The sequence below is a fragment of the Rissa tridactyla genome, chromosome 3 (genome assembly GCF_028500815.1).
Source record: "Rissa tridactyla isolate bRisTri1 chromosome 3, bRisTri1.patW.cur.20221130, whole genome shotgun sequence".
Lineage (NCBI taxonomy): Eukaryota > Metazoa > Chordata > Aves > Charadriiformes > Laridae > Rissa > Rissa tridactyla.
Window position 1 is genome coordinate 81,895,297 of NC_071468.1, and position 26,263 is coordinate 81,921,559.

Genomic DNA, 26,263 nt, shown 5'->3' on the forward strand with positions numbered 1-26,263 from the left:
CTTAGAGATTAAAAGAAGTATGTAGTAATAACTGTGCACATATATTACTGTTAATGAAACGTGAGAAAGGCTCTCATTGTCATTATTGTCATATAATGTCATTATATGTCATATACGGTCATAATTCTTTTTTTTAATAAGCCTTATCATCGATATAGGGTTATGTGGCCAATTACAATCTTAATAATAGAGTTAATACTGATACATAAAACACAATTACTAAAACGTTTTCAAAATTAAGAAAATAAAATATAGTATGGATTCAATAAACTAGATTATACAGACTAAAGGAAGCAACAGCTCTGCTTTCAATAAAAATGGATAGAGTGACCTATGAATTATGTCTGTCTAATTGGTGAGGTTTTGTGATCCTCTTCGCCCCCTCCATCTTTTCAGACACGTATTTATCATTATTTTAGTCTCTTTTTTTTTTTTAATTATTTCAGTGTAATATAACTGTTCTGCAGTAAAACTTCTAATCCAAAACAAGCAATTGTTGAATTCAGTCAGCGTTTGTTGATGTTCTGTGACTTCAGTTCATTTTCTAAGCTTGCTTGTGAAAATGGGGCCTGTCCCGTGGGTGATTTTGTAGGCAACGGAGTACCTGAACGCTCCTTGTTTGGCTTTTCTCCTGAAATGGGGAGCTTCACAATTTTAATAATTTTTTGACTGCTGTTTACATAGTACCTGTCAACACCAGCAGTAATTTCAGACAAGCTCCTCTCCCTCTCCTCTACGTATAAAGCAAGCTTAACTGAGACAAGAAATTGTCCTAATGGAGAATAGTTTTGTGGGGTTCTAATTATTTTTATTGTTTTTTTTTTTCCTTTTTTGATAAACTGTTCACTTGCTTACAAGTTTAAGGACTTGAATTACAAAGTCACGCATTTAGTGTAGGTTTAAACCCTGCTTAAGAAAATACTCAGGAGTATTTTTTTGTCTTTCACGTAGACTTCATTTGGACTTAAGTTCTTGCTTAAAGTTTAAAACTGAGTATGTGCTTGAGGAGTCTTCATGAATTGAGTCTATGGTCTATATTTAAGGGATAGACTGAAAAAAGTTCAGTGCCTGCAAGTCAGGCAGTTCCCTGTAGTGCCTAGCATTTTGGTACCCGTGACCTGGAGTGGGATCCAAATCAAAACCAGTCCAGAAACCCCCTCTACCAAATAAGAAGCTACCTAACGAGAGTCAGGAGGAACAGCTAAACACAAAGCCATGTCTAAAGTTACGCGCTCGCTGCAGTGTAGGCACAGGATCAGGTGTGCAGATGGCTATTTCCCTCCACGTAGGTTCCCTGTTACGGAAGCAACCCGTGAAAGTTAGTTTCTGTAGTTAGCTCCGTGAGAGCACTGATGTGAGCTTAACTCCTCCTGTATGTCACTTTGTTTGTTTAAACATACTTCATTAATGCCAAGAAGCGGAAGATGTGAGTGCGCAGAGCTCCTGGTGCTCAGAAGGCATTATGAGCCTTATTTTAGGAATGTGCCTAGACTATAGGTTATGAGATCGTGGCAATTTTAGATTTTTGTACCTGGTATCTGAGTGAGCCCTACTGAAGGGGTCTGTGCCCTGTTGGGGACCATAAAACCTCTCCTGAATCAGGTCCCAACACACTAAATGCACCCGAAGAAAAAATAAAACAGAATAACCATATAAAATACTGATAGGAGCAGAATGAGACAGAGGTAGAAACAGGACGTGATAGAAACAAAGGAAAGGATGGAAAGAAGAAGGTGCAGACACTGATTGTTGTAGGAGATAAGGACCAAAACTCAAACTGTTGAGGTGAATGAGAGGATTCCCGCTGGCATCACTGGAATTTTGATCCAACTCAGATAAAGGAAAAAGCAAAAGGGGAAGGAAAGTTTCTCATTTCTTCTGGGAAAAAGGCAAACAAAAGAAAGAAGTAAAAGAATCATGAACACTTACAAATCACCTAAAATTATGGCAGCTTTGGTTTTTTTTAGTCTATAGTAGTAGTTTTCTGTGGCAGCAAGGTTTTTTTTTCTTCTTACAATCTTGATAAAATACAAAAAAATCAACTTCAGATAACATACAAATTAGCAAACATACTACTAAGGATGTTTTATTTAATTCTAAGACAAGTGCCTACAAGGTGAGTTGAATGTTCTCCTGGAGGAGCTAAGGCCTTCGACGGGAGGCTGAGGGACAAGCTTAAACTTGAGAACCTTTTAGAAGCTTAAGTTAGATTAAGAGAATACCACTTCAAATGTGCCATCCCCAGCTGCCACGAAGTGAATGTAATTAGTTGTGGGAAGTATTGATCTCACAGTAAGTGTAATGCTCTTAGCCGGCTAGGGTGTAGGTTTCTGATCCTAAATTGGTTTAAAAAGATCTTAAGGAGAGATCAACTAGCTTAAACGTGAGAGATGAAGAATATAAAAACAATAGGTTTAATTTGCTTTGAATTTGTTATGTTTCAAAACCTATGTTAGACCACAGTTCTGTTTTTTGTTTCTCCCCTATATTACTGAAATAATAATGCCATAATTTACAGAATCAATTGAACCAGGAGAGACGGCTTGCCAGAAAAGCCGCCTCTAATGAAGAGGAAAGAAGTCCCATTATCATGCAGGAAAAAACCAAAAAGCTTGAGCTGGAAGGTAGCTCTGGCGTCCTGTACTCCAAAGACGCGACCGCTGACTCTGCCGTAAATGGAAGTCAGACGGAAGGCAGTGAGAAGGAAGCCAGCCGCTCGGAAAGCAGCTTCGATGCAGACAGTGAAGCCTCGGAAAGCGAAAGTGCTTCCAAGCAAACAGCGTTCAGCCTGTCCAGCAACGTGTCTGGTTTGCACGTCAACCATGGAAATGCTAAAATGCCGCCCAACAAACCAAGTGACGGTAACGATGAGATGATTTCCAGCGCCATATCCAAACTCAGTTTCTGCGATACTATAAATGAAGATAAAAAAATGAGCCGCGGGGATTCAGCATTAGGTTTATCGAATAATTCCGTGTTCTCAGTAGACAAATCCCCGCCGTCCCAAAACCCTCAAAACGCTTTTCAGACGCTTTCCCAAAGCTACATAACTAGCTCAAAGGAATGTTCTGTTCAGTCCTGCCTTTACCAGTTCACCTCTGTAGAGCTCCTAATGGGGAACAACAAGCTTTTATGTGAGAGCTGCACGGAAAGGAAACAGAAGTATCAGAAGAAAACAAACTCCACAGGTAAAGTGCTTGTATCTGTCTGGACACTACAAAATTGCCTCTCAAAACCTGCAGTTTCATTGCTCCAGCATGGGCCTCCCCCTTGTGGATAAAGAGAAGATGTCTCCCCAGGTAGAACTTGCTCGTAACAACTTTAAAGTTCATCCTGCGAAGGCAACAAGACTAAATCTTATATTAGAACGTAAGCATAGATGCAACTTAGAATTTATTTTGCATCTTTATTTTATCCAAGATAAGTAATTTAATGACGACCACAAACTGAATAGGCTCATCGTTACTAATCTTTGCTGCTGTTTCTGTTCTTTGCAATCCCAGAACCTTTGAAATAAATGCTGTATTTTTCAGCTCTAGCAACTTACATAATTGGGGAAGTCATGTAATTAAGTAAGAGGGGCAAAAAATGACACTTGTAATGAAGAGGAAAGAAAAACTTACAAAGATTTGTAAAAATGGAGATGAGGGAGAACTACCTTCTTGTCATGACATTTTCCTCAATGTTTGTATAGCCCAAGCAGACCATTAGGGTTCACTGAGTAAGAAAAACAACTTAAATATAACGAAAAATAAACTTTTAAAAAGGACTGGAGGGTTTTTTTTTTAATGTGTAGTAATTCAGAAAGATTAAAAAAAAATTAAGCTCTCCTGATTATTTATAAATAGAATACAAAGGGAAGTCTTACAGTAACAAAAAATTGCCTCTTTGCTGTGCGTTTATAGATATCTGGAGAGATACAGGTTAAGCATGGGTAAATTCAGAAAAATTAATCTAAAAAACCTATTTTATAATCATTCATTCATCATTATTGGTCTGCGAGTAAGTGCTATATAAATCATATTTTGGTTCCATGGGCACAGTGAAAAATGGAAAATCAGTTCATAATTAATAATTAATTTTTGCCTTCTAAAGCAAAAGATTTAAGAAGTCACCTACTTGAAACGCTCCATTCTACCTGAAATGAAATATTTACCCTTGGACATGCGTAAAACCAGTAAATTAATTAATTATTCAGGGAAGGAAATGCTTTTACTGTAGAGCTAGCCACTGAGCTATTTTTGGTAGGAGCCCCGGATTCAGTTCCCTCTGCAGCACGGGGGGATCGGAGCCCACGTTCCCCAGTCCTGCGTGCTGAAGCCAGCAGATTGAGGCATCCTGAAGTAGACACCCCCCCTCAGGCCCTTCTCTTAAATAAGCACAAAGCATCTAGTCATTCAGAAAGAACTGAAGAATGTAAAATTAATCTCTATCTTAGCCGTTAGGACATTAGCATAGATGAAGAGACCTGCGCCTTCCCTTTCTTGTTCCAGTGATCATCCATTTATTTTGGGTGAGGTGGTTTTAACAGGAAAGTTGGGTGCTATAGTAACAGACAATGTAGGTATCTCAGCGTGCAAGCTGACCTAGATAGCGTACATGCTTCCAACTTTTGATCTGATTTGCGCAGGACAGGTTAAAATAATGCTCAGATTTGGCAGGTGATGTTTATTAAAAACAAGAAAAATGAGAACAAAAAATTTCTGTTGCTACACAAAATTTCCCTTGGATTTTATACATGTACAAATTAATTGCAATGTAGATCTGTTCTAACAGATGTTTAAAAATACTTAAATTCTGTGTGACTGCCCCACTTTACAAATTATTTTGGTATTCATAAATACAGAAAAGAAAATGGACGGTGTCTACACAAATGCCCGGAAACAGCTGCTGATTTCTTCAGTTCCTGCTATTCTTATTCTCCATCTGAAAAGATTCCACCAGGTAAAAGGCCAAAACCCTCTTGTCTATTCCTCTGCCTCACCGGTGGACGAGCAGTTCTTTTTAAGTGTCATTGTGCGTACCAATATTTGCTGTTTACATGGAGAACTGGTAGAACCACTATTTGAAACATGCTTGTGGGTTTTTTTTTGACTGCCTGTTACCTTCAAGAGCGCATTTAGGCAGTATCCAGGGAAACCTCTTACGTGTCCATCATGCTTATGTGTAGCAGGCGCTGTATTGAAAACATAACAAAGAATGTTTAAATGTTACAATTTTATTCTTGCTTTTGGTTTCTTTTAATGGTATAGCAACGCACCTTGGCTTTAAAAATCTTCCTAGTAAAAATAATTATTTGACAGTCTGGTTTTTTTTTCTTCTTTTCTTTTGAAGGCTGGTTTGAGTCTACGGAAAGTAAATAGGCATGTGGATTTCCCCCTGATTTTAGACTTGGCACCATTTTGTTCCGCATCTTGTAAGGTACCCCTTTCGAATCTTTATTTTTATTGTACTTCAACGGGTTGTTGTCCTGAGCACACGTTAAACTGGACTGATGATGATGAAGGTGATGAGGATTACTATTTCTTCCTTTCCTAGAGAAATTAGAGTGAATGTTTTCAAATAGTATCCCGAGATCGGAACTGTAACTAATTGAAGTTCCATTCATATCAAGAATACCACAGATGTTAACTAGTACTAGTTAAGCTATGCTGCCCTGATGGTGTTAGTGTATCTAACAGCATTAAGGACAAGTATTGGTGCTTCCATGGTAACTAATTTAATTAATAGCCTCTCGAGTATTTTGAATAGATTTATTTCACCACTGGAAATGCTGTAGATGTCTGTTTGCTTCTTTTAAATTAATACTGTTGAAAGCTAGTTAAGATATCCGTAAAATTCATTGTGAAATAATTTCTCTTTGTTTTCTGTGTATCTGGGAATGCAGAACGTTATGGATGGTTCAAGAGTGCTGTACAGCCTTTACGGAATAGTGGAGCACAGTGGGTCCATGAGAGGTGGTCATTATGCGGCGTATGTGAAAGTCAGGACACCCTCCAAGAAATTACTGGAGCATATTTCTACCACTAAAAGTGTTCTGGGTATGTACAAACAGAGCCTCCTTTCTCTGTGAGTAAAACCAAAAGCAACCACGGGGTACAGCTCCTTATCCTTAAGGGGATTTATAGCAAATAACTGTTTTAGCTCAGAATATTCTGTTATTTTTAGGGCTGCATAAATCAATTCTTTTTGTTCCTCGGTTACACCCAGTACGTGACCTACTTCTGTATTAACCCCACGTAGAGCTCAGTGGATAATGGAATTTTGGTTCAGTTATTAAACAGAATTGATGGAAAACTCTTCTCTCGTTCCTAGTCAAAATAATATGTCCAGATGAATAGTTGTGCCTGGTAAAATGTAATTCCTTGGCATATTTGGTATTTGCAGTTCTAGTACAAGAGACAAATCCATGACAATTTAAACTAAATTTTCCATATATTTGAGCATTTTACCTATTTTAGGATTACAAATTTTTAAAAAATCTGGAAAACTCTGGTTTAATGTGAACAGCAAGAAACTTTTTCATGGAGGATGCGAAGTTTGCTGTAGGGTTTCTGTTGGTATTTTAAGAACAGCACACTAGTTCTTATTAATATGTTTTGGATATGCAGAATGAAATAAGATTCTAGGATAGAATCTGTTAGTGAATGATTTGTGGAAGCAAGAATGTTGAGCTGTCAGAGTAAGATAAATATATTTACCGTTTCCCTTCACGGGAGGAGTGAGAACCAAGCACTATCCAGTCTATGCTGTGTAGTATCCCTTTGCATTTGAAGCGCGTTTCCCAGAAAGGTCTATTTTTTGTATTATTTCTGAAATGGAAGTCTTCCTCACTCTTACGCTTCCCTTGCAGTGATTGTTAGAACAGATGAGATCTTTTTGTGTTCTTCATTTCACGCTGATCAGCTTTGGAAATATGGGGGTTTTTCTATGTCAGAACTGGTTGTGTGCTAGTATAACTTTCTGTTAGAAATCAGTAAGCTGTACTTGAAATGTCTTAGGCTTTTTGAAAAAAATATGAAAAAAGCACTGGCAGTGTACACTTGTAAGCATTGTCTTCCACCAGCTTCTCTTACAGTTCTCTTTAACGTGTAAATTTCAAACTACAAATACTGGACTGCATCTAAGTCATGAGTTATTCTTGTGGGTTAGAAGCTTCTCTTGCTTTTTGAAATATCCACTGTATTTGTTTGATGACGACGTGAAAGACAAAAAACAACTTCTTTTGCTGTTCATTTCAGGTTTAAAAGAAGCCATGGGCGCATCAGGAGGACAGTGGGTGTATGTTAGTGATGCTCACGTTCAGATGGTTCCAGAGTCAAGAGTACTAAATGCACAAGCATATCTACTTTTTTATGAAAGACTATTACTATAATTCACAACAGTTTAATTTAAAAGATGGTCGTGGTTATTTAGTTTATCTTATTTAAAGCTGCAGTGGTAAGAGTACCTGTAAATATTGTGCCTTTATCTTGTAGAGAATTTATCATATGTTGACTCTGAAGTTCAGTCACGCTATTATAAATATCTGGATGGTTCTCTTAAAGTATGCACTTTGCCAAACATTTAAAATTCCTGGATACATTAAAATACAGTACCGTTAGAATGTAAAATGATGTCCTATCCTCTTGAGGTCTATGGAAAGTTCGTTCTTTATTTTAATAAACTTTCACCCGTAGTTCTAAAACAGTTGAGAATAAAAATACTGATAGCGTTAAGTGCCTGGATTTGCTGGTGTACGGTAAGAATATAAAATATTTCAACTTTTTGTGATCTAGTCCAGATCCCCTTCCCAACCCATCCAACTGGGTTGGATGTCATCTGTTAAGACTTCTGCAGACAAGAACCTGTCTAATTGTGTCACTTCCGTGTAGTAATGGGAAAGCACAGTGCTTCCAGGATGGAGTAACAGCAGCTGGCTCTGGGTGATGCTGCAGCGCTCTTCCCCGAGAGACTGGGGAATAGACTGGGGAGAACGTGGCTTCCACAAAGTGACAGTGAATCCTCGGATACCCAGTACCCTGTCGGCTGTCTCCAACTGGCACCGGTATAGCAATGTACTCCTGTTTTAATATAAATATATATTGGTGTGCATATGTATATCCTCTGAGATACATACGCGCGCACACACACACACGTGTGTGCGCGTGTATATATATATATGCACACCGTAAATCTATCAATATATATTGTCATTTTACCTACTAGGAAAGAGAATTGCAAATACTTCTGTATTTAGTAAATTTTCGACTTCATAATTATGACAATGTACAGTATATAAGCTTGTGTATGAGTATGTGTGGGGTTTAAGTGTAATTGGGTAATTCTGTTACTTTTGGTTCTAAACATGAATTTGTTATCTGTTCCTGAATACTTTTCTCACAGGAGTAATAAACTATAAATTATTTTTGCACTGTGTGTGTGAGTTGGACAGTAAATGATGACTTTTGCCCTGTCATACGTGTCTGGACTTCCCTGTGTCGTACGTAGAGGATACCACCTGTCCCAGTGGCAGAACTTGTTTCTGTATCCAGTTTGCACAGTTTTGAGTTACTTCTGGTAATTTCTTATTTCCAACCGGGAGAGTAATAGATACATTTTAAGGTCAAAATCTGATGTCTGCTTTGAAGGTATGCGGTATTTCATTTATTTAATAAGCAGTTACTTAAATACAAATTACTTCCGTAACAGTTCCATCCTGTCCAACTTGCTCTTTGGTAGAGAAAAGACTTACGTTTATTTCTGCTTACTCTTTTCATTTATGGAAATGTTTTTTTGGTGAAAAGACATGCTGTCCCGACCACTATCTCTACCACATGCTGTCATTCCTACTTGCTCGACTTTCCTATTCTCCTATTCTATTTCAGACCTTCCTCCCACCTGCACTCGCTCTTTTGCGTAAGAAAATAGCAAAACCTGCCATAATTATATTTGCTCAAACTGCTGAGGTATATTTTTTAGCCACGTTACTTATGCATACTCGTACAGGCACTAAGGATTGTTAGGCCAGACAACTGGTTGTCATAACAGAGTGAGACCCTGCTCCCACAGGATTTTACCTTCCAAAGGAAAACTCCTCTGTTTAGGTCAAAATTAGGCTATGCCTTCTGGCCAATGCAATAATTTGTTGCCCTCCACAGATTAAAATTGTCTCAGTCTACCCAAAAGTAGTAAAACCAAGCAGTCAGCTTTAGCCATATGTATTCCAACTAAGCACATCTTAACCTGAGTCTACACTAAGAAAGAAAGAAAAAAAAAATCATGTTTAGACTAGAGTTGGTTAAAATATGTTAATTCTCTTTTACCTCCTTATCTTCCCATGCCCTTCATCCACCTCATACACCCTCCCCCTGTTTGTAAATAAATGGTTAAAACTCAGGACTAGTTCTGGGCAAGAGTCGCAGCAAATACCAACCAAGTTTCACTTCTATGATGCAATCTTGCTAGGAGACCACAGATGGAGTGCGTTTGATCCACCTGAAAGCAGACGGACTGACTAGACGAGGCCTGAAGCTCCTAGTTTTTGCTGACTTATGTAGAACTACTGAACCTAAGTACCTATATTAATCTCCTACTTTTTAGCCTAGAACTACCTCCCTGGAGTACAGACCTAGGAGAAAAACAGAACAAGGTTCTTAACCTGTATTTTCTTAATTTTAATGCTATTTCCAGGAAACTCTTGAGGTGGTCTTTGCTTCTTTTTAACCTGAGCTCACATACTGTTTGGACTGCCGAAATCTTCCCAAGTAAACTTACAGACCAGGATACCATGAAAGACGCCGGCAGAATTATTTCCTCATTAACAGCCAGGGAACATTTCCTTCCTTTTAAGGTATTTTATAGGACACGTAGAGAAAGTGGCATGAAAAAAAGCTAACGCCTTTATCCAAGATAGCCTCGCTCGTGACCAATAGTGATGGCTTCCTGAGTTGAAATAAAAGCAGTGTTAGCAGCAACTCCAATAAGTTCAGAGCCAGGAACAGGTATGAAAATAATAGAGAAGGAAACACGCTTTAAAAGTGAGGGCAACAGGTGAAGTTATGGCTTTAGAATGAAGAATTGATGACTAACACGCGATGTCATACACAATTTTAGATGCAAGTCACACTTGGTGTGGCCTTCAAGACATAGGGTTGGGGTTTTTTTTGTGGCCAAATTTGGCTCTAAAGCAAGTGATTGTACATAAATATGCATACTGAAGATCTGTTATACTTCCTTATCAGGAATTGCAAGAGAAAGTCAGAGCATTCCAGGAACCCTGTATTTGCTAAAATGTTAAATGTGGTTCTAGAGTCTAGGAACTCTTAGTTTCCTGATGTGTGCACACTATGGAAAAGCTGTGGGTTTTCAGAATTTAACTGAAGGGCTCCAAAGTTTAAGACTCTCCTTAAAATATCTTCTGTTACCAGAAAATATTTTCAGGCCTCCAGCACGTACTCTTCACAGAGCTACACCCTACCTTCTTGGTTTTGTTGGTTTTTTTTGTTTTGTTTGGGGTTTTTTTTGGGGGTGGGCGTTGTTTTGGTGGGTTTTTTCCTTTTTTTTGTCAGAGAAACTTCAGATTTATTATACTAACTTACCGACACTGATATGTGTACAGACATCACGTTTGTATAAGCCTGTCCTCCTAAGAGAGGGCTACAAATACTTAGTGGTGAAGGAAAAACAAACAAATCAACCAACCCACCCCGAACTTCTCTGCCCAAAATGTACCCGCTGTAGTCGTCTTTGTTTAGAAAATGAAATACGGTCTGCCAAACCTTCCTACCCTGTTCCCATCTGCACCCTCTGTGTGTATCAATGAAGTGCTCTTGCTTACGGATTTCAAGTGGTAGCAGGTGAGAGTGGCCTGTGAATTCATTAAAAGGCTGAAGTGTCTTAGCTTCACCATGTGCTTCTCTTTTTTATACTAACACAAACTGAATCATAAAGGGATATGAAATAAATGCATCTACATTCTCAACCCATTACAAAAATCTTACTTGAATGTATTAGTAAGAAACTAAGATTTGGAAAGGAATAATTTCTCAAGGATAAACTTTAAGATTTATTAAAATGGGAATAAAGCAAGCGTTTGAATACAACTCATTTAGCAAAAATTAGCAAATCCAATTTTAATTAGAGAAGTGGTAGCATACTTCACAAAACAGCTCCACAGCAGCCCTGATTAAACACAAATTTGATAGTCCTCAGTTTTAAACAGCTGGAAACTTTTTTGCTGTGCTCTGTACACATGTATGCATTTGTACAAGGATTTATACATTTACATGAAAGAGATTCCACTAATGTTCAGTAGAACTGTTTCAGTCTAATTATTTTAGAATAATTTTTGGTTCTGTACCTACTTAGTGTGTCTTAGGGCGTAATTTTGCCAGCAGTTTTAGCTGTTTGTACCTCTCCTGTTGATGTATAAATACACTGCAGAAACAGTGGGGAAAGTGATTGTTCAAAATGATTCAAAATCTATTTTTTGGGCAAACTGAGATTATAAAATATATTTTCAGACAGAAGTCTGTCAGTTCAAGTCAAAACAGTTCCTTTGCACAACATTATATAAGAAGTAAGTGAATTTATTTGTTATAATAGAACAATTGCAATGTACTGTAACTACTTTAAGACTACTTGGTGTACATTCCATTTATAAAAAGTTATAAATACTTCTGTCTTCATTGATATTAGTAGAAAAGCTATTTTTTAAGTGCTGAGAATGTTTCTTACATCTATTGCTGCTTCCAATATTTTTCTAGTACGAAGCATAAATGTGCAGTACTGCTTTTAAAAGAGAACAGAAAAGCATTTATTTTGAGTAGGTTTATGACTTCTTAACACTTATCTCATTCCTTTGCTAGGTTATTTTTTTTGGGTTTGAGCTGTGTAACCTGGGGATCATTACAGTGAACTCTGTAAGGAAACCACGATCTCAGTAGCAGACATTCCCTATTTAGCCATTTCACAAAGCAGAGTTCTGACTCTGCTGTCATCTGTGCATGGGGAATAATCCCTGGTATGTTCATATGTGCTTGCACTTATACAAAAGACAATCCAAGTAATCAAAAAACCCCATTGCTAAGCTCGAAAATACATCAAGCATGTTAAAAGTTTTGTCTTGTTTTCATTCATTTACTTTTTTCATTTGTTTGAACTAATAGTCTGACTCTACTCTGCATGTATTTAAATAACAGTATTTTTAGAATTTTACTACAGTACTGATACATTGTACACTTTATTTGTAGATTTCTAATTCCAAATATTATTAAGTAAACAGGGCCTTAAGCACAGACTGTATTTAAAAAACAAACAGAAGTCTGATCAGTTTTCCAATCTATCCTAGGGGCTTTAACAAGTTTCTCAGAATAAAGCTGCCATTTATCTTCTGTTCATTTTGCCTTTACATCTATGGTATATATTATTTGACAAATTTATAAATAAAACATCCAACCATTTGGAAAACTATATTGTTTACATAGAAGCTGTATGTTGTACAATTGAGTTTGCAAAGCTTCCATTTTTTTTTCCCAACTAAAGAGAGAACATTTTTTCCTTTTGTCTTGCGTCACAACTTCACTGCACTTGGAAGAGCTCCCCAGAGATGAGTCCATATCCTTGAACACTGAAGCTACACCACTTGTGTCCCCCTGCCTTACCATCCATGACGTAGGTCGTAGAGTAAGAGACAGAGTTGGTTCCCTTTACAAGAACAGAGTTTTGTCCTTCTGTGACAAGATCAGGACCAAAACTGGGTCCCCTTCACATCCCCAGTTTCAGCAGTAGCTTCAAGCTTGCGCATCCGTAAGGTCCATTCCAGGGTTCCAGCTGCGCGTCAGTTGGCGCTGGACAGACTTAAAACTTCCAAAACACTTCCATCCATGGGAAACATTCTCGGTCCAGCCATTGCGACACAAAAGTCTACAACACTTCAGTTAACAGTAATACGTAGCATAAGTGGCACCAACAAATCTTACAATGAAGTCATTATGTGAAGTAAAGCACAAGTTTCTTGAAGCTTTCAATTTTCCATAGATTTACAGAAGTTAGTTTATTCTGTTACTCTATGTGGGTATTAACGTGACTTTATCCAACGATCAAAGAGATTATGGATGTTTCAGGCATGTACAACAGATGATGTGAAAGGAAGTGATCACAGCGGTAAGTAATGTGCTGGCTAATGAAAATCTCTGTTCCGCAAAAAGCAACGCAACCACCAAGTCCTGGCCTACAGAATCAACCCCAGCATCCGTACAAGAAGAGCTATTTACCAAGGATGATTTTGGTTTATCTTCACACGTAAATATACAACGATAACTTCAAGGTAAATCTCATAGCTTAAAGGTTAATTTGGGGATTCTGAATAAAATACTTCAAGAATTGCCCTGCTCCACAAATCCTCCAGAGATGCACAAGACTGCCCCGACTGACTTAGAAGGCCGACACCCTGCAGCTACACGACGTGGAAGTTACTGATATATCCCCATGCGGCACCACTGCCCGGAGTTACATCCACTTCATGAAGCACCTTTACATACTTCTTCACGTAGGCTCCACAGCGGAGCCTGCGATGGATTGCGCTCCCTGGCCAGCAGTTACTTGCGGAGGCCGCGGGGCTGCCGAGCTCCCCGCGGGTCTCCTCACACTAAGGCAGGCCGGCGCCGAGGGGAGGCCCCTGGGGCGTCCTGCGGGGACAAGGCGATGTTGGCCGAGGGAGACCCCTCCGTCCCCGGCCGCGGCTGCCATGGAGCGCGGCGAGCCACAGGAACGTGTGTGGCTGCCCACAGTAAAGATGGCGGCGGGGGGGGGCGTTGCCCGCCGCCGGCCGCTTCCCGCCGCCGGAGGCCGGGGGGAAGGGAGGCCCCGCCCGCCCGCCCTTAGCAAAGATGGCGGCGGGAGGCGTTCGCGTGTTGCAGGCAAGGGTCGCCACCGTGACGCGTTTTACTTCCGGGTGAGCGCCAGTAGGCGCCATATTGTCTTGTTCGTGAAGACGAGGAGCGAAAGAAGGGAGAACGCGGCCGCCGGGCGGTAGCAGCGGCGGTGCCGGCGGCGGGAGGCAGGGGAGCGTGTAAGTAGCGGGGCAGGCTGCGCTCGCCAGCGCTCCCGGGGGCCGGCGGGGGTCGAGCGGACCCGATCTTCCCCTTCGCTCCTCCTCCTCCCCCAGCCGAGCCGGGCCAGGAGGCGTTGGGGGCCGCCCGTCCACCGTGGCGGCAGCTCCGAGCCGGGCGTGAGGAGCCGGCGGCGGCGCCGGGCCGGCCCGGAGGAACAGGGAAGAGGCGAGCTGCTCGGCCTGCCGGGCGGCCCGCTGCGCATGCGCGGCGGCGGCGGGGGGGATGAGGGACGGCCGGCGGCGGGGAGCCCCTGGGGACCCCCCGTCCTGCCCAGCGCGCATGCGCCGCCGCCGCCCCCCCCTCCCCCTCTTGGTCCCGCTGGGGGGTCCCCGGTGGCCATCGGGGACAGGGTCCCGTTAGCCGGCAGTGCGCATGCCCGCGGGGGGCGCGGCGGCGGCGCCGCCTCTGCCGGGGGTGAAGCCGCCGTGGGTGCTGTGGGCTCCCGCCCGGGGGGGGCGGGCCGGGAGAGGCCGGCCCCGGGAGGTGGCGAAGGAACCCCCCTGGATGGGCAGGGGAGGACGTCGACTTATTTAGGCGGTAATAACCTAGTTAGGAAAGCGACACGTGGGCCAGGGTTCGGCGGCCGGCGGTGTCAGCAGCCCGGCTCTGGGAGATGAAGCGTCTCTGTGGAATGTTTGTGTAGTTCTGTGGCGATTCTCACGAGTTCGTTCCACTGGAGGGCTCCGGAGAACTAAAATTAACAATATCATCACGCGCAGCAACGTTTGTAAGGCACCGCAGCCTGGTTCAGCGGCTTGGCGAATGCGGGAGGTTCCTAAATCGATCCTTAAACAGACCACAGGGTTGCAAACCTTTTTGTACCAAGCACTGCTCCAGCCAGATTCCCAGTACTCTTTTTAGACAATCCCACACAATTCAGCGTTGAACTAAACTTGTTTGGGATATGCTAGCCTGTACAATTTAGGATGGGGCCACAAAAATGCTCAGAGGGCTGGAGCACCTCTGCTATGAGGACAGGCTGAGACAGTTGGGGTTGTTCAGCCTGGAGAAGAGAAGGCTCCGGGGAGATGTTATAGCGGCCTTCCAGTACCTAAAGGGGGCCTACAGGAGAGATGGGCACAAACTCCTTAGTAGGGCCTGCTGTAATAGGACAAGGCACAATGGTTTTAAACTGAAAGAGGGCAGAATTACATTAGATACTAGAAAGAAATTAATTACTGTGAGGACGGTGAGACGCTGGGCTAGGTTGCCCAGGGAAGTTGCGGATGCCCCATCGTTGGAAGTGTTCAAGATCAGGTTGGTTGGGGTTTTGATCCACCTGATCAAGTGCAAGATGTCCCTCCCGTGTCAGGGAGGTTGAACTAGAAGGCCTTTGAAGGTCCCTTCCAACCCAAACCATTGGATGATTCTATGAGGTGCTATCCCAGCTGAAATTTACCAAGTTTCTGAAACAAATTACTGTAGGGAGTATTCATCTACCTTAGTGGTTGTTCATTTCTTCTCTTATAGTCATACCTGTAAATGTTTGTACACAAACAATTTGTATCTAAAGGTGTGGGATACAGAGAGCAAGGGATGCTCTAAAGGGTTTATTTTAAGGCAAAGGGTCAGCCAGCTTTTAGAGGTGAGGAATTCAAAGGTAGTCTTCAAAGCATAAGGTACGTCTACCAGCAGACAATATTCTAACATCATTTTACAATGACAGGGTTACAAATAACAGGCCAGTCCAGCTGAATAGCTGTATTGTGTGTAGGAGTAAGAAACCCCTCTTGAAATCAAAAGTCGGGCCACGCTGAGAGGTGGTGCCTCTCGCGGAGGTGACTGATCCTGCGGCTGCTCCTGATCGTAGAGCACAGGAGGAACTGGGAGCCTCGGCTTTGTCCAGGGACAAGTCGTTAGCATTACTGCCAATTCAGTGACAAATCAGAAGACAAGCTACTGATTTTTAATTTGCCTGGGGCAGCAGCAAACCTTGTGTCATCTCTGCTGTTATGCCATTATGAGAATTCCTGGATTGTCACTGTCACAGGTGACATGCAAACTCCTGCTCTGAAAGAATGCGCTCAGAGGTATTACAGGGCTTAGGAGTCCACAAATTTAGCACAATTCCACAAATTTTTAGTGGACAGCTCACCATATAACCTGTAGTGGTAGAGAGGAGTCTTAACCATGTTTGATTTTCAGTCAGGTGCAGGATTATGCAAAGGTGTTACGGAGACAGGAGCGTCCAGTCTCCCCTCTTCCCATGACTGAGGTATGTGATGATCGTAAGTCTGCCTTTGGCAACAAATAATACTATGGGTAGGTTTTATTAGACGTCCTAGCTTTCATCACTAGCTGATATCTCTTCCTTAAGTGATTACTGTAGTTATTGAGTGTAATATCTGCTCATGAGAATAGTTGTTTATTTATTTATTTAGTTATTGGTGCTATTCATTTTTTGTACAGAGCACGTTCATCAAGGAGGAAGTTGCAGATGGACAGTGCACTTCAGGAAAAAAAATAAGACTCTCTTACATTGCTAATTGAAAGTCTAGCATCAGGTCTTCTAGTGGAATGATACGTGCAAAAAGTAAATCAGATCAGACCTTCTTTCCCCCCACCCCAAACCCAGTAGAGTTTTGTCTCAGACCACCTAAGTTACTATGGTGTTTCTGTGATAGTGAACGTTTTAGCAGTGGGTTTTGTGCTTTATGTCCTTATGCCTTCAAAATACAAAAAAATATTAAATGATACCCGAGTTGCCAATATCTGGTCCTTTTGTTCTTTTAAAAGGGTTGGCTTCAGCTCAGTGGATATGTGGATTTAAGTTTAAAATAACAGACCTTGGAAGCTACACTGCTTGAGTGACTCACTGAAGAAGTTTTCATAGTACTTTTCTTTTTTTTTTTTTTTTTAATTTGGCCTTTGTTCAGCCTACTTCATCTTGGTAGCACTGTAAATATTAGTCAGACATGCTGACGTGTGAACCAGATTCTGGAAAACTTTGTAGATACTGAACAAGCTGTTTTCTTCAGTTCTTTTTCTGGTTCTGTATTTTGGATCTTGGTCATGCATTTGGAAAGCCTCTGTTCTTCAATGTAAGAAAGAATGGTTTGATGTTAAAAAATGCTCTTGGGAAGAGAAAAGATGTACAGTATCTGGGCATTAAATACCTGCAACAACTTAGAGTGATGCCCTAAGGGATCTAGAGAGGTCTTTGGCCAAATAGAAGTGGGATGGGTGAAAAACTTAACTCATCCCATAAATGTTTAATTTTCTAATCAGCAGCTGAGTATAATATAGTAGTAAATATTTGTTTTCCCAAATAAAATGGCAGCTGGTGCGTTTTTGCTTGAGCGATGGTGTGCATTTGTTCTGACTCTGAGTGAATGTGTGCATGCAGCCCTTCTGTAGTAACTCCCAGAGTTCTTCCTTCATGGGTGCATAGGGTGCAGCGCTTTTCCATACTCCCGGATATTTTCTGCTGCAGAGGTGTTCTGACTTACCTAGGTCTCCCACATTAAGATCACCAGATGATGATTCTTGTAGTACCCTTTCTGCATTAAATTTTCCTTCTTGGTAGTGGGGCTCCTCCAGGTGTGCGAGGCCGTTTTTCCTTTATCCTATTTGCAACTGAACGGTTCCACAAAATTCATCATGGAAATTCACCATAAGCCTTCAGTCACTGTGCTGAAACTTCACAGAGTCAATATCAACTACCTTGAATGAAAGGAAAAGACCTTACATTAGGAAAAGGCGCTCGCATGAAAGATGAAGAGATCAGGCTGTTGATTTCAAGGACCTCTGCTGCTGAGACCTCTCCGTTTACCTTTAGGTCCATCGCCAGAGCCAAAGCCTATGTGGGACAGAGAAGCTCTGCCCACAGAGTATGTGGTACTTTTGAGATGCTTCTCAAGGTGTGATGTAGATGACTCTCTGCAGTCCAGGAATTCCACAAAGAGCATCAAACAGAGACTGATGTATCTTTGCTGTTTGTGTTGTCTTGAGCTTATGCAAAAGATTACCTAGCTAATTACACTGATTATTAATATTAATTTGTTTCAAAACTGGTAATTGCAGTTTGTTGTACTCCTACCTCTTGAGGTCCTTCCCTTCAGCTACTCTGTAGACCTAAAGATAGTCAAATAGTTATGGCCGCAATAGCACTTTGGCTGCGAGGAAATGGAATATCTGGGTTTTTTTACCTAGATATCTGACCGGTGAATGGAATATCAAGAAGAGTGTTGTCTTTAACCCTGGGGTCCAAAGACTAGCTGTGTAGGGGTTCTCAAAGTATGCACAGCAACCTGCAGTTTCAACTTCTTTGTTTATTTAGATGATGGATACTTCCTTGCTAAAATGCAGTACCTGTTTGGAAGGCCTGCAAGACAAGATCTTTAGTCACCAGAAGAACTTCTGCAGCTACGTATTAGAGCTCAGATTGCAAGTAAAACTTGTCAGGCCATCTCACGTCACATATGGACCTGCCGTTCAGGGATGATGAGTAACATTAACAGAAAGGTGATGCAACAGCCTCTCTTCTGCATCAGAAAGCACTTGATTATTGGCTCTGGTTCTGTAGGCTCCAGAATCATTTGTTGGTAGTCTGCCTGTCTACAGCGTTGAAAAAACAGTCTGGCAGATAGTTTCTTGGAGATCTGGCCAAATGCTGGTTGATGTCTGATGTAGGAGTTCCTAACCTTGATCTCTTCAGCTCATGACACAGCAGAAGGTGCCTGCTCCTTTCCTTCTAGGGACAGCCTGAGTCCTAGGCTGTGTCCTGATTTATTAGAGTTCAGGTAATCTTGCTTCTAACAAGTATCTTATTTAATGTCATCTTCCAAAGAATACTTGTTATGCACTGCCGAGATATTTCACTGTCATGAATTTCCTGGGACAAGCCATTCAGAATCTCCAGATCTCTTTTTCTGCAGAAGCTGTTGATGTGTAAGGTGATGTTGTGTTTTAACCCCAACCAGCAACTAGGACCACGCAGCCGCTCGCTCACTCTCCTGTTCCCCCAGGTAGGACAGGGAGGAAAGGAGGGGAAAGAAAAAAACCCTCACCTCCGATGATCCGTTGCCTATCCCGTCCCAAGCAGTGATGGAGCATCCTTGCCCCCAGCCAACCCCCATTTATATACTGAGCCTCGTGTCTGTGGTATGGAATATCCCCCTGGTCAGCTTCTCCTGTGTATGCTTCCTCTCAGCTTCTGTGGGAAGCTGAAAAAGTCTTTGACTTAATATTACCTAGCAACAACTAAAACAATATATTGTTATCAACGTTCCTCATTATTCATCTTGTACCAAATCCAAAACGCAACAGCTACTAGAAAGAAAATTAACTCTATCCTAGCTAAAACTGGGACAGATGTTCTATGTAGTTTGGATGCTGTGTAACGTTCATAATGGGGAGAAGCACGTTGTCACAATGGTGATAGGTTCTTAGAAGGAGCAAGGAAGAGTCTGCTAGATGTACTCATCTGGCCAACTAGGTATGGTTGGTTGTCTTCCTGGCGCTTTTCTGGAACTGGGCTAACTTTGTAAGTCTCTGTCTTACTGTCTTGGACGATCTGCAAGAATTGGACCAATTCAGATTATCCATTAGCTCTATTAAATTTTATTTAGGGACAGGTCTTCCTTATCTTCCCAGTGAAAATTTCGTGATATTTTTCAGTTCTGCTGCGGCCAATCTTATAAAGCATGTAAGGAAGATAGCATCTTCAGGATGACAAGTGGGCATTATCTTTTGACATTCACAGGACTGAGTCTCGCTTCCTAAGATTGCTCCTCTCCATTGTCTGGACTGTACCATTGAACTGGGTACATTGAACTGGGTACGTTGTACCATTGAACTGGGTACATTGAACTGGGTAACAGATTTTATGAACTTACACTGTGAAACTGCCGAGGTAGAGTTTTCAAGGAATCTGAGTGAGTTCGTTAGAGCTCAAGGTCTGTTGAACTAAAAAATGGGCCCATCTTTGATATCGGTGGGCAACTAACTATGGAGGCCTTCACCAAGTACTGTGCCATTGGGAATTGTCAAGAAACCATGCTCTACTTGACAGGGTGGTATTTCTGTTGGTGTAAAAGCCTGTAATTTGCTTCAAGGTAACTGTATTTTGGGGGAGTCTCCCAGAGTTAAAGGTGAGCATATGAATTATCACTCAAAACTCTGGTTACTGGTAAGTAACTTCTAATTGTATGCTTTTCAGTGTGTGTGGTGTGTCTGGACACATCATACAACTGTATTGAAAAATACCTTATTTTGCAGACAGATAGGCAGGTTGAAGGAGATGCCTTTTTTCTTAAAAGAGCAGGTTAACACTGAGGTGTAATCTATAGCTGAGATGCACATCACAATCGAGGAGAGGAATGGAAAGGTGCCTTTTAAAATATCTTTTATCTGTCTTAACCTAGTTTTTTGTTGGGTAAAATACTAAAGTGTAGTAGAGAGTTTGACAGCGACTTTCAATTTTCCTGGGTGCTGTTGGCCCTCAGAGGTTGCTATTTGCTAGGGATCAAGGTAAGTCCTATCTATGCCACTATGTCAGCTTTTATCACCAACAGGAAAGCTTTCAGCAGCAGTCCTCTCAAAGGTGGCACGTTTTAGTACCGGTAATTTGCAATAATAAAAGTTCAGCAGATCCTGCCTTTGGATAAAGTTCCAGTAGGTCCAGCTTTTGAATAGGAATCTCTCTTTTTTTTTTTTTTTTTTAAACATACAACAGGATATATTCCAGAACATGTGTGCTCTTAAAAACTCTAGCAAAATTTTGAGTTATCACATTAACTTTTCATAATCTGTTAAGTACACGTAACTGAAAGTAAATGTGAATTGACAGAGTGTTTTTCCCATGTGATTGTGTTTCTGTATAAAAGAAAAAGAATCCTGAATTGGCTTCTGTTTCTTCATTGGTAAACAGATTTTTAATAGATTCAGGTTCCTGTTCTGGGATCCGACATCAGGGAACGGCTCTTGAAGCACCAATAAATGTTCTTTTGTTTATTTGTGTTTGCTAGAGAGAGAGAAAGCAGAAAGGCTATATCCGATTTAATTGAAGGGTAGAGCAGCTAAGTAAAAGAACCTTAACCCCTGTCATCATAAAGGAGGGTATTATATGCATTTTCCTTTACGAGTAGGTACCTGTAAAATGGATCCATTCTTTGAACTTGTTTGCTTTTCAAAACCTGTTTTACATGTAGTGACATTGGGACCAGAGCGTCTTAATGACTTCACAGTTGATGTACCCCTCTGTTAGTAAGTAACTGTCTTGCTAATGTTTAAATTTAGTAGATTTTAGCCAGTATTCATCTTTGGTCCCTTTCAGTGGAAAATAACGCTTGTTTCACTGCAATTTGGGTGCTCTGCTGCGTACTTGGCCTCGTGTCACTAGTGGGAGGTGGGCTTAGAGCTCTCCGTTGTGTTAGGTGAAGCCTCTTTCTTTCAGGTGATGCTGATTTGCGAACTTGGTAAGAAATTAAAACTCGTTTATAATTTGTGTGGTAGTGTCCTCAGTTTTGGCAATGCGGATTTTAATTAGGTGGGGAGTGGACTTCATTCTCTTTTCTCCATTATTACTACTTCATGTGTCTCAGGAAAATAATGTTTGCTTCTTGGCACATAGATTAGTACAAGAGGCTTCAGCTGTTTCAAGCCTTTAAGTTACTGATTTGGTGGGGGAGAGGCATTGTTTGTTGGTTTTGGGTTTGTTGGGTTTTCTTCCCTCCCTCAGTATTGGGAGTGAATTGCCTGCAGTAAATCTAAAATTACTGTGAACAGGCTATGTTTTCTTTGCTGTGTTTTGTGAGTTCTTCTAGAAGTAGTTTGTGCCATTTCCAGTTTATGGCGCTAAGGTTCAAAAGTGTTGTTTGGTAACTGTCGTATCGGGTTTGTTCATTACCCTAAGACTTGTCTCGGTCTGCTTTTATTTTTGACATCTTTAAAATAGCATCACTAGCAGAGGAAAATATCAGCGATATCCGATGGGACAATATTGAGATTCTGTTGAAAAATTCTATGATTCTATGATTCTTTTAGACTATGATAACTTAAAATGAAGAGCTAAAGCCAATTTATTTGCCTCTGAAACTTAAAAGCAGGTAAAACCATTAAACACCGCGGTGCTTAGCAAAACAATTTGTGAAGACAATAAATCACCTTTAAATGCCTGTGGCCTCCCTGTAGCGAATGAGAAAATTTTACCTCAAGTACCTTTTTCATGTTTACCATATACTAGTTAGGGAAAACTTGGAAAAAGTGTAGGAAACCAAGTGGGGTGCAAAAAAAGCAGGGAAGTTTGTTTCTCTGGAAGTGATGGTGTCCTGCTGGTTCAGGTCACCATGTAGGTGGAGGCCTTAGAACAAACCTCTTCTGTTCACTGGCTCTGAATACTGCATGTTTAAATACATCATTTACTTTTCACTACTGAAAGAATTTGAATACATGTGGTCTTTTCCTTTAGCCGGTATATCTTAAGGTTAGTTTTATAAACATTTTAAGATGCTAATTTTGTTCCTTCCGTATCCAATTCCTGTTTCTGTCCGAAAAATAGCACAACAGAGATGAGTTGAAATAAATAGAAAATTAGAAATAGTTTTGGCCAATTTTCACAAGCTACTTGAAAAAGGGCTTTTTGCATATATAGTTGCATAAAGAAAGTGATGTAATTGCTTAAGTATTTTTGTAGTACATATTTCTGATTAGTAAAAAAGTTTTTTTTTTTTTATACTGAATTTGGTAAGAAATCTGTACTTGAAAGCCAGCATGTTTTGTAGTTGCCAACCTCTGAAAATCAACATTTCTTTGGGAAAACAGTGGAAGCACAAATGCAATACAGAATTAAAAGCTTTCAAATACAGTTCACAAACTAAAATTAGCAGTTTCAAATGGCAGTGGTTTTTAAATTCGTCTGCTCTGGATGGCATAAATTGAATTAACCAAATGTTGAAGTTCTTCAGGGTTTTATGCAGTTGTTACTGTCTTGTCATACTGTTGTGCATCAAAATTGAAGTCAGCCCCGTCTCTTGACCTCTTGCTTTGCACTTCCCCACCTGATTTCTCATCCCAAAATAGCGATAATAAGGTGAAATAATCTGTCTGGGGAAAGCTGAAGACTCTGGGCGGTATTATGTTGCAGAGTGGTGGAGAAGCATCTATGTATGCTAACAACTAAAACCCAACTGTTTTTTTTTTCTCTGGCCCCAAAGCCAGCTGGCTCTGAATGAAAGTCTCTGACCTTCCAAACCAGGATGGACGTGTCCCAGCTGCTCGCTGGGTCCCAGGTCCGTGCTGACACCTGAAACGTGGTTGGGAGCAGCCCAGAGGAGTCCTTGGTGGCCTGGGTCCGTGCTGGTCTGTAATGGGAAGATGGTGGAGTCCTTCGGCACCGCTTCCCTTAGCAGCACAGACTTGGGCTCGAGCACGATAACTTGCAGAGAGGGAAACCAGGAGAGGAACAAATGCTGCTGCTGGTGCCTAAAGTCAGTGCCTGTCTTCTGGGACTCTTGGTGACTTGCTCAGATTCCGGTTGATATAGCTGCAGAATAATTTATCTCTCTCCCACAAAAAAAGTTGAATTAATTTCTTTGAGTACCTCCTAAAATAGTAAGGTAGTTGCTATCTCAGGGGCAGGTTATACAGAGGAGATTTGGAGGAGTTGGTTACCTTTGAGCTTCTTACGCTCCAAACTAGTGCTTCAGTCTGCCTGTAGTGAAAGAACAAAGAAAAGGCTAGAATACTAAATATCCTTTTCAGTGCAGAATCCATAAGAAACAGGTAACTGAGAAGTGTTTTAACAGCTACAGAAGTTTATTACAAGGTAATTGTGTTAGCTGGATCATGTTAAAAAAAAAAAATAATCCTGAATGTCTAAGATTTTAAGACAGATGTATAGCCAGTCCAATAAAAAATAATTGTCATCTGATCCAATCAAGTACAAACTGTGTGTAGGAGGTTCCAATTCAGTTGAATTTGTAGAGGTGCTCTTAATATTGCTACACTTCCATAAGACAAGTTGACAGTTTCTTTAACTGGTTGAAAAATGGATTTTTTTTAGCATTCAATTATATGCAAACCTGCCTCTTAGGTTATTGGTGGAACAATTTAATCTTCTAAGTCTTTATCACTAGCGTGATTTAACAGCTGGAAACAAAGGGAGCATCAAGGTGAGGCTGTGCAGTGCTTTGAACCACAATTGTTAAAACCTTGGTTTAAGATGTAAACAAGTTTATTTTGACAATTGAAAGAATTTGGGTTCTTGACAGAGAGATGAATTGAGGGGAGGAAGAAACAGTTAGTTACTTTTTTCTTACTTTAGGATGAAAATAGTATGAGAAATTTCTTTTTCATACTTTGTGTACAAAATATGAGTACTTGGAGAGCTAGGAGTGGCAGGACCAGCTTAAATGTTGGATTAAGTGCACATTAGCTACTTTTTTACTCAACTGGTGAAAGAAAGTTGACTTCCTAGGTACAGATCAAAATCTTTTAAAAAACAAAACAAAGAAAAAACACAAAAGAAGGCCATTGTCTTCACCTACTAAAATTTTTAATATCATAAAGACATCATGGACAAGGAAAAAGATCAAATATTTAATTTGGCAAGAAAAGAGTGTGAAAATAGAAAAGTAGGTTTTGCCCAATACTTCCCCCCATTCCCAAAGTTGATGTGGTCTTGTTTAAAGCCCCCAAAAATGCATTTTCAGCTGAATTTTTCTGAGCCATACACATGGACTTTTTGCACTGGCTGGAACATAAGTGGTCTCAAACCAAAGGTGATCTACAATTTTTCAAATTAAAAATAAAATTTGACGAAAGTATGTAAAATATGAGCTTGCATTCATCTCTGCCTAACCGAGCACCCCAAAGTGTTATGTACAGCTTTTTTTGTTGTTGTTGTTGTGCATTTTTGTGGTGTGATGCTCTCTTCCTTGCAATCACGCAGTTATTTGTAAGAATGTGTTAAGCACTAAGCACCGGATCCCTTTGCAAGCAGGATTCCCTCTTAATTGCTCTTCTTGGGTCAGCCAAAAGCCGCCTCTGCCTGTGGGTCTTCATGTGTCCTACTCAGTAGTCACGGCTGGGGCGATGTCCCTGGCTGGCCACCCGAGTGACACCGGCTGCCTTGAGCCAGTTTCCTCTGAAGCGGACGGCTGTATTCATCTGTTCTCTATCGCTGCGAGCGTCATCTAGGTCTTGTGTGCTGCTCCTGTGACCTCGGGGAATGCTTGTTTGTGTTTGGTTTTGGTTTTTTTTTTTTTTTCCCCTCTTGTTTTTTTTAAGTTTGGAGTGTTTGAAAGAGCCTACATGGGTGATGCAATGGCGTGAGGAGATACTCATTGAGAAGGGAAAGCCTCTTGAGAAGTTGCTAACAGCCTGGGAAGGGCAGAGGGAGTCGCGCTTAGTGCAGTGTATTCCGTACTGGCGTTGGGAGCGGTTCCTGGAGTGAAGTGTTCCCAAAGCCCAGGCTTTGTCTTCAGAAAAGCTGTTTAGAGTGGTGTAGGTGGCTGCTCTCTGGTCCTCCATGTGTAGCAGGTTAGGTGTAGGCAGGTTAGGTATACAAATGACTGTAAGGAATTGATATGCCATTATAGGCATATTGACCTGGTAGACCTCTGTGCCTCATCGAATTCTTGCATAGCTGGTCCTGGGGCTTCACTTAAAGCAGGTTGTGGAGCTCCCGTGCCATCAGGTCCTAGGGGCCGCCACTGCCTGCTCGGTGAGGATGTACAGCATGACACCAAAAAATGTTTCTTGTGATTTTAAGGGATGATGTGGTAACTGTGCAGTTATGCAGTGATATTATTTTTTTTCCTCAGATTTGAAGGCATCTATTACTTAGTAATTATAACGAGCCTGTACAATGCATAAAATGCATGTGGACACTGTCTTGTACTTGTGCAGTTCTCCAGTGCAATTGTTAATGATGTGTTTTACCGTTCGGTGGCTTTCCTTTGTCTTGCTTAACAGCCTTGCATGACACTTGTATAGAAAAATACACATCTTTTCCCTAAGAAACAGGCAAAGATATAATTTAACTAATGTCTTTTATATTTTGACTTTAAATTGCATTTTTTGTCAGATGAGTTCTTATCTTACAAACTTGTCATATCTCTCCTTGAACGTCATTTGGTAGTTAATTTCTTTGCGAAAATACAGAGAAAGCATACTAGGCTTCTGAAATCTTACAGTAATATTTTCAGACATTACTCTAAAGGATG

General features: G+C 41.0%; 2 protein-coding genes across 6 annotated transcripts in view; both read left to right on the plus strand.

The window, feature by feature from the left end:
- USP45 (ubiquitin specific peptidase 45) overlaps positions 1 to 8,418 on the plus strand; it is a 56,757-nt gene extending 48,339 nt beyond the window's left edge. For all 3 annotated transcript variants that reach the window (XM_054197282.1, XM_054197283.1, XM_054197284.1), the window contains 5 exons: positions 2,519 to 3,188; positions 4,847 to 4,944; positions 5,335 to 5,421; positions 5,888 to 6,041; positions 7,242 to 8,418. In XM_054197282.1, the coding sequence (XP_054053257.1) occupies positions 2,519 to 3,188; positions 4,847 to 4,944; positions 5,335 to 5,421; positions 5,888 to 6,041; positions 7,242 to 7,375 (1,143 nt within the window). In that variant the 3' untranslated portion in view covers positions 7,376 to 8,418. The remainder of the gene's footprint in view (positions 1 to 2,518; positions 3,189 to 4,846; positions 4,945 to 5,334; positions 5,422 to 5,887; positions 6,042 to 7,241) is intronic.
- Positions 8,419 to 13,884: 5,466 nt separating this feature from the next.
- The window catches only part of PNISR (PNN interacting serine and arginine rich protein), a 28,289-nt gene continuing 15,910 nt past the window's right edge, over positions 13,885 to 26,263 (plus strand). Inside the window, exons 1-2 of one of the 3 annotated variants that reach the window (XM_054194475.1) lie at positions 13,886 to 14,053; positions 16,242 to 16,311. The gene's annotated coding sequence lies outside the window, so the exon portion shown is untranslated. Of the gene's footprint in view, positions 14,054 to 16,241; positions 16,312 to 26,263 lie in introns of all 3 variants that reach the window. The other 2 variants (XM_054194476.1, XM_054194474.1) reach the window with 2 other exon arrangements.